The sequence below is a fragment of the Alligator sinensis genome, unplaced genomic scaffold, assembly GCF_000455745.1.
Source record: "Alligator sinensis unplaced genomic scaffold, ASM45574v1 scaffold1296_1, whole genome shotgun sequence".
Classification (NCBI taxonomy): Eukaryota; Metazoa; Chordata; order Crocodylia; family Alligatoridae; genus Alligator; species Alligator sinensis.
Window position 1 is genome coordinate 353,543 of NW_005842865.1, and position 13,596 is coordinate 367,138.

The 13,596-nt window shown below is 45.3% G+C and overlaps 1 protein-coding gene across 1 annotated transcript in view; it reads right to left on the bottom strand.

Moving 5' to 3' along the window:
• The window catches only part of MAP4 (microtubule associated protein 4), a 164,922-nt gene that overhangs the window by 75,976 nt on the left and 75,350 nt on the right, over positions 1-13,596 (bottom strand). Inside the window, 6 exon segments of the mRNA XM_014525701.2 lie at positions 1,261-1,638; positions 3,366-3,497; positions 5,296-5,388; positions 6,715-6,840; positions 7,449-7,559; positions 12,263-12,394. Of these exon segments, the coding sequence (XP_014381187.2) occupies positions 1,261-1,638; positions 3,366-3,497; positions 5,296-5,388; positions 6,715-6,840; positions 7,449-7,559; positions 12,263-12,394 (972 nt within the window).

The following is a 13,596-nucleotide window of genomic DNA, read 5'->3' on the forward strand; positions in this document are numbered from 1 at the left end:
CCTGCTTCTCTTTAGGCTGGGGTTTTCAACTCCCCCCTCTCATTGCCCAGGTAGCTCCTTCGACAGTTCCTCCTGCCTTCTATGATCTCTTCTCAGTCCTCTTCTTTCTCTCTTCCCTCTCCATATGACTGACCCCATTTACTCTCATGGCTTCAGATATCATTTTTACCCATATAGTCCAGTCTCACTTCTGCCAGCACCCCTCAAGACTTAATTCTGGCTGCCCTGAGACCATCCTCAACCTCCTACCAGTGTCAGCATTTCACGTACGCGATTTGATTCCTTTGCTCTCTTCTCCCCCTAGACCTGCCAAGGCAAACTCAGGTTACTCTCAACTACAACCAATAAGTAACCCCTTACAAGTTCATTCCCCTCTGAACAAGTTTAACTATAAGGTGGGGTGCCACCCTACTCTGCTTTCCCCCCTCCCTCCTTGCCTCTAAGCCTGACTAGCTCTTTAGATGCCTGTTTAAGCACTTTCCTACCAGGTGGTTCTTTCACTTGCACAGTCTTTCACCCCATCAATGGTTCTCACTGAAACCTCTCCCCTTACATCCTATTTCTGTCCTAAAACCTATAAATATTCATATGTGGCACAAAGTAACAGCACCATGTCCAACAGACCAGGGAGTCAAACATAAGGTCTTTGGGCTGGATCCATTTGTAGAGAAATGTCATCTATCCCATGGACCTCCCAGAGAGGCCTGAATTTGGGAACAGGGTGACTCAAGGCAGGGCCCACTGCTGAAATCCAGGGTACAGAGCCCTGCTGAGGATGTGTGTAGGTGAGCAATGGGTGCATTAACCCCTGCAGCTCCCTGCCACCACTGCTGCTGGTCTAGATCTGGGTCCTAAAGAGTCCCACAGCTCAGGTGAACGTGACTTCCTTGGCCACCACCAGACAACCAGCATTTCCCATGTTACTGCTACGCTCATTTCCTGAGCCTGGGGGCTCCCATGGGTCCAGAAATTTGGTGGTGGGAAAGCAGTGCCACCACTCCCTGACTGCCAAATTTCCAGACCCATGAGGAACCCCAGGCCTTGCACCATGGATCCCAGAGTGGGGGACCAGAAGTGGGTGGTGCTGGGTCCTGGGACTCTATCCCAGCACATGAAGAGTGGGAAGGGGCAGGGCCAGGCCTCCAGGATCCAATCCCAGCATGCACGGGTGGAAAGGGATGATGCTGGACTCCAGGCCCTACCTGCCCCTTGCCACACATCTGGCCTGAGAGGCCAAAAGGTTTGCAGACATCCATCTACCTGCTGGAGGCATATGAAGAGCTGGCCCTTGCTGCTCAATGGAATGGTCAAACGTCAGCAGCTCTTCCATGGCAGAAACAGCCCCAGCCTCAGTGGTGGGGACACATGCTGCAGGCGAGGAGCCAGCATCTGCTGCAGTGACGGGCGCTGCAGGAGTCACCCAAGGATCTGCTGCGGGACCTGCCCAAGAATCCATGGTGGGAGCAGATGCAGCATTTGCTGCAGGAAGGGACCAAAGACCAGCTGCAGGAGCTGACCCGGCACTCCAAGGATCCATGGCAGGAGCAGTCCCGGCATCCACTGCAGGAGCAGCCCACGAATCTGCTGCAAAAGCCAAGGCTGCAGGAGCAGGAACAGACCCAGCGTTTGCTGCAGGATCTAGCAGAAATGAGAGCAATCAGAATATTTAATGTTGCTGAGGCTGAAGCTGGCAGACAGGGGAGGCAGGAAAAGGGCAAAGACCCCACGAACCATTTTTAAGAGGGAGGTGTTCCCCTCTCTGCACCACTGAACAGTGGCAATGGCATTGACAAGGTCATGTGCAGGTGGCAGCTGCAACTAAAATACAAAAAAAACCCCAAGACTTCCTCTTTGCTTCTGCTCCTTCCATGTTCAACACGAGATCTCAATCCACTGCCCATTCCCGTATTTTAAATATGCCTAATTTCTAGTCCTTTACAACTACACAGTACTACATAAAGGCCACTCTGAGGATAAAAGCATCAGCAGGGACATCCAGACACATACCAAGGTGTACCATGCACTGCCCAGGGATGATGATGCTTTTTCTTTATCTAGTATAACATAAAAGGATCCCTGGGGTGGGTGCATATGAATGCAGAGTTAGCTATACTCTCCCACCCTTGAAAAAAGAGAGATGCCATAAGATCTATAGCAATCACAGGTGCCATTTGTTGTGATACCAGCACATCTAGCTCGTGTCCATGGACATAGCAAACTGGAGCAATGGTTTGCTTTCCATGTAGACAGCAGTGCTATCCCTGCTGCCACCGCATTCCCATCCAAGCAATGGCCATGCCTGACTACACTTTTGGTAACATAACAGCTTATTCAGAATACAGCTCGTACATTTTTCTCTTTCCAATTAAGATATCAATTCTGTCTCCATGTTCTCAATTACTTCAAAAGCTGTGAAAAAAATCTTAAAGGATACTGCTCAGTCAGTTTACACCCAATTTCAGCTTTTTGAAACTAAAATTGCCCACAGCAAAGTTAGTTTCAATTTAAACATTTCCCTTTTGCACATGTGCCATTACAGGAGGTAATAGTCTGAGAGCATTAAGATTCAGAATATAAAACAGGTAAAAAAAAAAACAACACAAGCCTATCTTTACTGTCTGTGCAGAATGAAAATCCAGTATAAATAGTGGGAGGGGGAGAGAAATCACACTCTAAACAATAATGAATAGTAACAAGCTCCTTTACACAAAGCTTTTTAAATTTGAGAGCCACCTTCAATCAACATTTCAGAATCCACTTGCCCAGACGCATGCAATACTCTCTCCTGTTTACAGGCATCTGAAAAGCAGCAACAATGCACTATGCTTCGGTTTACCCCAAAACAGGGCACGAGCCTGTCCAAAATGAGCCAACTGATTGCTATTAAGTAGATAATACGAACAGGAATGGTGTAGTTGATTAGTATGATGGTGCAAGTAGCACTCCAATAAACCCTGAAGTGAACCATGCTGTAAAAGATCACCAAGAAACTGACCCTACACATACATGTATTAGACAGCTGATCACAAGAATAATTTACATAAAAATAATTTAAGCAGAGCATTAAATCACAGATAAAGACAAGCAGGGAACTTCTTTTGCAGCTGTAGGTTTGGTGGCAGCAATCAGCATCTGGAGTCATTTAGAGCAAGGGCTGATAACATTCAACATTAGCAATCTCCTAACTGCAATTCATCCCAAAGTATCTGCCTAGGAATTTTCAGTCATGGCTGGCTTTGCTGAAAGCTTTAACACCACGTTGCCTTTATCGCATTGGGCTCAACCCCTGATCCCCAAGCCCCCAGCACTTATTGTGGGGGGCTCAGGCCTTCCCCTGATCTTCAGCAGGCAGAGCCAAACCTTACCTGCTGGTGCGGCTTCCTGGGGCGTGGCGATAGTTTTGGTCTCTTTCGTGGGCTCCGCTACTAGAAAAGGAGCATCTGCTATTGAACTTTCTGGCAAACATTGCTCTGCTGCATCAGGTATCCTGATGGGCACTGGACATACAGAAAGAATCATTACTGATTACACGCGAATGAAAACGGACACTACCAGTATATACTGCGATTCTTTCGGCAAACGACTGAGAGAAGTGGAGCCTGTACACAGCCTAACAAAATAACTGGGTCCTGACAGTAGTCACAACTGAAACAAAAAGATATCACAATAGTAATGTTAAACCATGGAAATAACAGATATGTGGCTCAGTTCTGAAAAGTGACTAAAAATATCACCAGGCTGTTCCATATTAATGGCAGCTTGGTGACGAAACAGCTAGCTTACTTCATTTTTCTAGGTAGGAGCACATCACCACAAACCTGCATTCTGCGCTAAAATACATTTTCCTGAACAGGGATGATTTAGGAGTAGCATTCCTAACTTCGCCAGGGACTGGATGGACCAGGTGTGCCTCACGGTCTCTTAACCCCACAATGCTGTGACTCACCATAAATCAAATGGATTAGATATAGCAGGAAAGAAGGTGCCACATTACCCACCCATTACCTGGGCAGACGTACAGGACCCTGATGCACATATCACAGCTTTGGACTCCCCCTGCCTTGAGGCCCGCCAGAGCCCAAGCCTGGACATCTTTCATTATGACCCTCCCATTTGGGCAGACTTTTAGCAGCTGGGTTTAGGTTTGTTTGGGACTTTGTTCTTTATTTCACCATTTCATTAAACATCTTGTCTGCTTTTATGACTTGACCCGTTTTCACTGCAAGATGCCCTGCGCCTTTTTTGGCTAGTATGAGGATGTCAATCAAATCAATCAATATTCCCGCCGTTATTAATATACTTACTATACGTCTACTAGTGCAGAACTTGGATACAAATCTGATACAATTCAATGAATTTTTTATTTTCTCTTACACACCCACTCTCCCGTTTCATGGATCCTACAGAATATGCAGGACTTAGTAGTTAATTAGGTTGCTCTGTTGACCCAATTATGGTTAAATACTGGCATCGTCGTGCCAGAAAATATCCTTAAATAGGTGCTTCTGGCCAAATAAGGAACATTTATAACACCACAGACAGAATAAGTACGACTCCTCTTTTCATATGCTATTTTACACTGTCAGAGGAAAACTGGATAAATAGGAGTTAAGACTTCAGAACGCAGTTTCACGAAGAACGACTAAGTCATCACTGAAAACATCAGGACAGATGTTGCTTGAATAAAAGTTGCCCCAGAAAGAAGTTTTCGGTTCAGTAAGGGTATATTTTCAGTTGGGCTGAGGGCCAGCGATCCTGTCCAGAGTGCTGAATCTACGCCAGCAAAAGCAAGTCATCTACGCAAACCAGTGATTTTGGCCTGCAGGTGAACTGCAGGTGTCAATAATAGGGTTGGTAAATTGGAGAGAAAGACCAAATGAAAAGGCAGCAAAAAGCCAAGAGGAGAAGAACGGTCCTGCACAGAACGATCAATTCCCTTTTTCCAGCAACTGCCCGAGTCTCTGGGAAATTTACTGAATTTGAGATCGTCCCAAAATGCCGACACTTCACTTCATTAAGCAGAACTAGAAGCAAGATGCCTCAGCTAGTTCACAGCTCAGTTTGCTTTTCCCACTTTTTTTTTTTTGAGCATTGTGCTGCAAGAAACATGCTGCGACCGCGGATGTTTTCTATTCCACGACTGTCAACAGAAAGAAAACACCAGCGTCTCAGTCATGCGATACCATTTCCATAGAGCATTCAATCTTCCTTTTGAGGAGGCAAAGACAGGCTTGCGTTTCTGTTGAAAAATCCCCAGAAACAGTTTCCTGCAGAGAAAAACCTTTTTTCTTTTACCTGCTGGCTGAACAAAGAACGAGGCATCTGGTGTCTCCTCAGCGTACTGACTTCCAAACCAAGGTTCTTCAGGCACTCTGTCTCTTGCAGGTGCTAAAGGAAGCAATTAGCACATATAACCTCATCAGCACCAACAGTATTGGCCCTAGACTGGGAAACTAAAGCTCAGTTACATTCTCTGACATCTTCTCTCACGACTTACAGATTCTGCTCTCAAATGTAGGCACTAGAACTGCAGTCTAAACCATCTACAGGGGGTTCCTCTGGCCATCAGGAAAATACCCAACATGCAGAGTGGGCCGTTAATCCTCCTAGGTCAACTCAATTACCATCAGGGTTGGGCTATTAAAAACCTTTAAACAGTGATTTCAGGGCCACTATCAGGGGCAATGCACTCTGAGTACCCATGTAAGCAGCCTTAATGAGGTGTGAACAGCAGGGAGGAGGCTGATCCTCCATGAATCTCCAGCCAAATTTAAATCAGTTTAAGGGATGCCATTTATATTTAAATCAAGGGAATTTGGGAAATCACTAACACCATCTGCATGATTTAAATGGCTGCCTGCCTTAGAGCAGGTTACTCTCTATTTACAAGGAAGATTCAAGATAGGAAGGATTTATCACATGTAAGCAGTGTCTGTATGTACTTACCACCAAACAGAGGAAAGCTAGATCAGATTAGGCCTGAGGAAAAGAGTATGAGGCTGCCACAAGTTAGTTTTTATCTACTGAAGGATGAGAGTGCACAAAAGCAGTTACTGGGCACATCTACACATGCATTAAAGTGCTTTTTCTAATGCGCATTAAATGTAGTACCTCCAATGTGAGATACTAAATAAATGCACATTAGGCTGCCTTAATGTGCAGTAACAAATGTGCATGGTTTTTAAGTGACACTTCATTCACAGTAGCCTACTTCATTTCGCATTAGTGTAATTGCATGGTTTTTTACGTGATGCTTTAACGTGCAGTAAGATAAGCTACTGTGCTTTAAAGCGCACGTGTAGTCGCACCCACTATGAAACAGGTAAATCCCTGGCCCCTGCTACATCACAGTAACTGCTTCCTCAGTAGGTACACTCATGGATCATTTGAGGACAGTCTTTGGTACTTAAATACTCTCTAAAACATTGTGGCTCAGTGAGATTGCATCAGAGACAGGTAGTGACTGAACCCTAGGATTCATCCTCATGGGAGGGTGGTTACACAATGAGTCTTCTGCCCACTAATATCTGCAGAAATCCCTCCGGAGATGAAAAGTCACTTTGAATTGAGTCATTTCCTGCCATTCCTAACGAGATTTTTCCTTCATAACTGGAAGAGTCTCAGAGAAGACTTTAGAAACAACACACAAAGCTTTTGATCCACAGATGCTCCTAGCTACGAAGTAACATGGAAAGTAGCAGAGGGGCGTTTCACCTGCTCTTTCCTGCAGATATTCTGCAGCCGAGTCCATGGAAAAGTCTGATGAGTCTAGAGCTTCTGCAGCAAAATATGGGGCTTCGGAGGAAGGTTGCTCTGATCCCACCATAGCTGCATAGGGTGCTATAAGAAATAAAACACTCTTGTCATTGCTGCTAACATCCTATTGCTTCCAAAACTTAAATTACTTATCAGATCCATTTACTTCCAGAGTAACCTAGTTTCTTCTAATCACATAAACAGTGCGCACAAATTCGGCAGATAAACTTCCCAGGATGTGTCCTCTGGGAGGCACTCAACCTGCTTTATAAATTATATGGTGCACCGAGGAAAAGTTAACGAAGTATTACTGGACAGGAGAAGGGAAGATATGTGCCTTTCTGGTACTGCGCCCAAATAAACTTTTCTTATGGCAGCTTTCAACTGCCACGTTCCAAATGTCGAAAGTGTGTTCGTGGAAAAACCGACCATTTGGGACTAAAAGGAAAGTATGAAGGCAAAGGTTTCTCTGTAACTGAGTTTTTCTGAGTGAAAACAGATTAAATAAATATAGGAGAAAAGATGCAATCTACTTGATAAAGAGAATTTGTGACACTCCTTGTTAACAAAATGGGAAATGAAGAGGGACGATTTTCATTGTTTCCAGTTCAACAGATTTTAAACGCAGCCTGGAATTTCATCTGGAAAAGCGGAAAACCAAAGCCCTGAACAAATGCGGTGGAAAATTATACCATGAACTTCTTCTGAAGCGTCTACATGTTCGGCGAGTGGTGGAAAAGTCTTCGTTTCAGAAGGAATTATCAGATCAGACAGGTCAACTTCTCTGTACATCAGACCAGGCTCTGAAGAAAGAGAGAATAAGTCAAACATTACTCCAAAGAGAAAACACCACGCAAAATAATGTACCCAGGTATCATATCAGTATTCTTCTGGAAGATGTTATAGCAAGCTAGAGCTTGTTGGGTGGCTGCTCACAAGACTTGTCCAAGACATCTTCTCTCATAACAAGAGCTTACATTCAAAAGGAAAACGTGACCACCCAAACTACTCTGCAGCTAAATGCGGCTACGTTTTAAAATATAAATATTGTAAGAGGTACCTCCAGGATGCTCCCCAAGGACTAGCAGCACTTCATTTCTGGGTCAAGGGACAGCCCAGCATAGCCAAGGTGAGTCAGCAACAAAAAAACAATCTCTGGCTCAGTTCACAATGCTGTTATATCCCCCGCAGTATATAGAAAAAAGTCATACTAAACTAAAATGCTCTCCCCTCAGAGCAGCATGGGGATACAAATGGGCCATTAAAAGAGGAGATTTCAGCAAAATGATGGGCCAGGCAAAAGGTGACACCTAGTTATTCTCCAAGTCAGTGGCTCCACCCAGACCGGGGCAGAAAGGTGGTATCTTCTGATGAAGTAGATGATGGCCTACACAAGCTCATGCCTCCCTGAACCAGTTCGTCTAGCAAGTGCCTCCCTGCACTACCTTGTGTGAGAATAACACGTCAGCAGTCTTCAGCGTTGGCCCAGACGGACACACTGGTTATAGCATCTCTACTGGCACACATCAGCAACTTGCCCGAGGCAACAAGTAACTGAAATCTCTCCTGTCGAGTCAATTTTTAGTTGGCTTCCACTTCAGCAAAGCTGATGACCTGTGCAAGTGCACCTCCCCTCCCACTCCAAAAGATATCCAGTGCATCCACTTAAGTGAGGCACAGCAAGAGCTGTACTATATTGCTTATATTCAATTATTTAAATGAACTGACAATGAACAATGCATAATACAGGGAGAGGGAACTGAAAGAGAGGAATTGAACAGGGACTGGTCATTGTATCTTAACATAATCAAGAACATGTCACTGGGCGAAGGTGAAGAAACAACAAGTGAGGGCTCAATCATCCGTGACCTCTGAACAGTTGTTAGGATCAAGGATTGTACATTAGAGCTTGTTGGTTTGCACCAGGTATCCCTTACAACCTTCACTAGGTGGATGCAACTGTACAACCTTTAGCTGTTCATAGAATAATACAGGAGGTCACGTTTAACCCAACCTCCTGATCAAAGCAGGACCAACCCCAACTAGATCATCCCAGCCAAGGGTCTAGCCGGATCTTAAACACCTCCAAGAATGGAGACTCCACCTCCCCTCTGGTAACCCACTCCAGTGCTTCACCACCCTCCTGGTGAGAAAGTTTTTCCTAATATCCAACCCCAACGTCCCTTGCTGCATCCTGAGCCCATTGCTCCTTGTCCTGTCCTCTGCCCCCACTGAGACCAGTCCAGCTCCATCCTCTTTGCAACCCCCTGCAGGGAGGTGAAGGCTGCTATTCAGTCCCCCTCGGTCTTCTCTTCTCCAGACTAAATCAGCCCAGGTCCCTCAGCCTCTCCTCAGATAAGCAACATTTCAGATGACAGTATATCCCTCAGCCTATGGAACAGCGCACTATCTGAAACCATGCATTTCTGAAAAGACAGAATAAGAGCTGCCACAGCCCAATTCTGATGTATTCTGCATACAGAGATCATAAGATGCAGCATAATTAAAAGGATCCCGATCACGTGTTCAATTCAAATAACAGCTTTGATGTCAACTTGAAGGGGGAAGTTTTAAAACACATTTACATACGCATCGTGCCAGGCATGGCATGATTATGAAGCTCAGACAAAATTCCTCTACCTGCAGTCATGAGGCTAGGTGAAACGCAGAAACAAAAGTATGGCCTCAATTAAAATCTTGGCCAATTTTAGCTTGCCTGTCGCTCACCAGCATAAATGCTACTGCTAGGGCTATGTGAATAATTGATTTTTCAGTTCAAACTGCACTCGTGTCACGATCCCCAGGGCAACTATCAAAGTACTTTGCAAATTTCTCCATCATCAACATGCGAGACCTCTTCCCGCACAAGCCCAGCCAAAATATTTCACAGCAGAATCTGAGAGCCAGCAACGCGCAGCCAGTGCTAGTCACAACCGCTCCTTTGCCGAGTGTCCATTGTGCGGCTCAATACGCTCGCTGCTTCCACCGGGTCAAGGAGGCGATTGTGCTCAGCTGTCAGCCTGAATAGCCATTTTCTTTTGGGGGGTGGAAATCAGACGGTCCTGTGCAACCTACACAGACCCCCATAAAAGGGCACTCTCATCTAACAATTTTCCTTTCTGGCAAAAGTGCTTATGTACACAGGGCCTACAGGAAACCGCTTCTATAGTTCGGGAAGCCGTGATAATAAGGATATATTCATTCTTCCAGTGTGAGAATAGGGCGGTGGCCTGGGAAAGAGGTTAATTAGATGACAAGAGTACAAAGCAGGGACTCTTTCCAACTGCAGAGAACCGGTGACTTCTTTAGTATCTGAATTAGTCATATTTATAAACTGTTCGGTACAAAAATTGTTTCTTACAGCCTGAGAACATACAAAGAGCCTATAGAGCAACTGTAACTACAGGAACGTTAATGCCAGAAGTGCAGCTTTTCTCATGGGTTTTACTGTTACATAAAGAAATGGGACACTTGATGTAGCTGGCAATACTAGTCAGATGATATGCCAGTTTATTGGATACAGTTTGTACCACTGCTGGGTTAATCCTTTACTATTCGAGTCTCATAGGGCGTTTATACACATGCTCTGGGAGGCAGGAGGGGCACTTTAATTAAAGCGTCTGCAGCATCACGTGTACCAGCATCCCCATGCTGAAAAATGGTGGCACGGGCGCTTTAACAGATACACGTGACGGTGGAGCCTGCTGGAGCGTGGCAATGACTACGCTCCACCAGACTCGATTAATCAAGTCTGTCCAACGCACTGCAATTACAGCATGTTGGAGCAGCCTCAATGCACATATATAGATGCCCCTAGACTGATAACTGATGCCTTGGTTAACTACTGTGTGAAATTGCATTGCCTCTGGATTTCAAGACCATGGAGTGCCTTATTCTTTATCTACGCATAGAGAATGGCATTTTGCCATCTGTTGTGCTGAGAACGAATGCCCAATATTACACTTATTGGTGCTATATGAATAATAGATAAGCTTTAGATAAGTGATTCTCAACCAGGGTGCCAGGGCACTCTGGGGTGCCAGGAGCTCCTTTGAAGGGAGCCCCATGAAGCATGAAGAAATGAGGAGATAAGCAGATGAGGGCAGGCTAGGCTCTCCCTGCCTAGCCAGTCCCCTGCCAGGAGGCAAGGACTGTAATAAATAAGTTAGGTTTTGAAACTGCTGCTCAGTTCACAAAAGTTACGGTGGGGGCCTTGAGTCTAACAAGGCTGAGAACCACTGCTTTAGACAGAGAGATGAATAGAGACAGGCAAGCACAGGGAAGGGAAGAAAGGGAAGCTTTATCTTTAGCAGCTAAAAATAAAAAAAAAGAGGTATAAAAACCAAATCTCAAGGAGGGCTTCTGTTTAATAATCTATTTTTATCCAAACTCCTAGGAAAGTAACAAAGACAGCATTATTCCTCCCAAAAAGAGTGCTCCCAATTAAACGTTTAGCAAGCATGAGGAGCACCAACTGCATCCGCTAGCCTCCCTTGAGGAGACCGCAGCAAGTGGCACTTCAGCTCAGTTCGGGGAGCGCTCTCCAGTGCCCAGGAGCAGGGGCAGAAAGCAGCGCATTTCGTTCCAGTTTGTCTGCCATTGTTTACACAGTAAAAATCCCCTCCGGGCTCAAATCTGGCAGTAGCACCCGAGCCTGGAAGCAGTCTGACAGTTGTGAACGAGAGGGTCAGAAACATTTTTTTATGTTGTGTCTATGCTAAAGACAGATGTGTTTTTAAAACAAATCACTGTTAATGCAAAGCGAGTATAGGGCAGATGCTAGCTGATTTAAAAAGGTGCCGTGACTCATCACTGCGACTACAGATAGGAGCCTCCCAGCGTGGAGCAATGCTAATTTAAGGGTAGAGTTAAACAAGCAAGTCACCATGAGGCAAGCCAGCTTTGTAAGTTCACAGAGCATTAGTTCTTCTGTGGGAGCTACCCACATGCATGCTCTTAACTCCCGCTAAATGCACGGGAACGTACTCCACTTTACTCCCCCCACTCACTCGGGGGCAAGAACAGGCCCTGGGGCAGTTACAGTCAAGTAGCTAATACAATGTAAACTCCTACCTCCACGCTGGCTAACCTGTTTGTGCAGCCAAGCTAGAGGACTGGCAGACTCGAACGACATGTCCCAGTTTCCAGCCCTGTGCTCCCCTGGGCAGTGTTCAACAGAGACACTACAATCCTAACTAGGCAAAACTGGTGACACCCCATGCAATCATTAAACACGAGACAGGAATACCAAGTCATCAATTCTGGTTTAAATATGTGGTGTCCCATGGGAGCTTAAAGATGCAAGCCTGGCACTCTACATTAACTTACCGCTGTCCAAGTCTTGGTGGATTTTTGAAATACTGGGAACCAGATCGCAGAAGGGAGGTAAGAAAGTGAGCATGTGATGAACAAGCACTACCAGCGAGACTCGCACACCAGTGCTTTGCCACGTCAAGCCGCAGCCCGAAGTTGATTTCAATTATTGTGTCGGGTAATACAGCTGTACCTGTTGCCGCCACGGGCTTGAACACTGCCTGCGGATCAAAGCAGAGGTCTCTCTCATCCACTGCCCAGGTCTCTTTGTGATCCATAAACTCTTTGTGGGACAACTTCTCATCCATGATCTCTTCGTGGGATACTGAAATGCAAAGAGAAAGCACTAAATCACTAGGCCAAATTACTTTCATGCATACGGTTAACATTATATGGCGGGTCAAGGCTTTTGAGAAAGCCAAACGGCCACGTGATTTTTCAATGAAGTGTTCTTCAGTTTTACAATTTCAATATAGCTCTTAAAAAGGAAATGGAAGGATCTTGATACAGGTACGACACGAATGAAGAATGTATACCTCACGCTGTGCTGAGATTCTTCTTTGTTCTGTTAAATATGGAAAAGCACAAGACATCCACTCAAGCCCTCCAGGATGTACATTCACTAGCAAGTTGCATCAAATTAGACTAATCTTAATTACCAATAGTAACTAATGCCACATTGACTGTAGTCAGGGTAGACCTGGACCAGTTGTGTTCAGCACTACGAGCTGGCTGCGTGGAATATCAAACTCCTTTCACTTCCTACACTCTGGATCTAACTGTAACTGTACTACCGTCAGAATAGAAAACTTAATACAAGTGCAATTAAGGAAGAATATGAGGAAACACAAGTGCAAAAAGTGTTAGGAGCAGATAAGGCAAACAATAGGGGCTGGGAGTCCCAGACAACTTAGGGAAATACAGGAGATATTCAGGAGGAGCACTAATACTTTATTAGTAGTTCACAATTGCAGAAGACAGCTACAGACAGATAGACGCCAATGAATGATGATCAATTATACAGCATCAATGCAAATATACTGCTCGATTCTAGAGGTACCTGTGGAGGGACAGAGAGTGGGAATTTAAAATGAATACTTATAGAATGGAGTGATCTGAGAACACAAAAAGCAACTCTGAAGAACCACGTGCACTTACAAGTGACACCAGAACAGGAACAACGTTCTTCAAAAAATAAAATTCCTGTAGAATAAATGAAACACCCGACCACCATCAGAGGGGGGCTTGCAGCTATCGCAAGAGAATCCCGCAGGTGCTCCGAGGTCTCCTTCGATCACTCCCGAGCTTACAAGACTGCTGGTTTGCTGCCAGTGGCTCTCAGCTCTCTTAAAAGACTGAATCCAACATGGCTCGCTTCAGCAAGGAGCAATCTTTCCAGGCCAGGCCTTAGCACAGCAATGCTTATATGCAAGAGACAGGGCTGAATTCGAGCCTGAAGCCAAATCAGGGAGGGCTGATATGGGGAGGGAATGACTTGCCGGCCTGTGGTAGGGGATCAGTACAGAC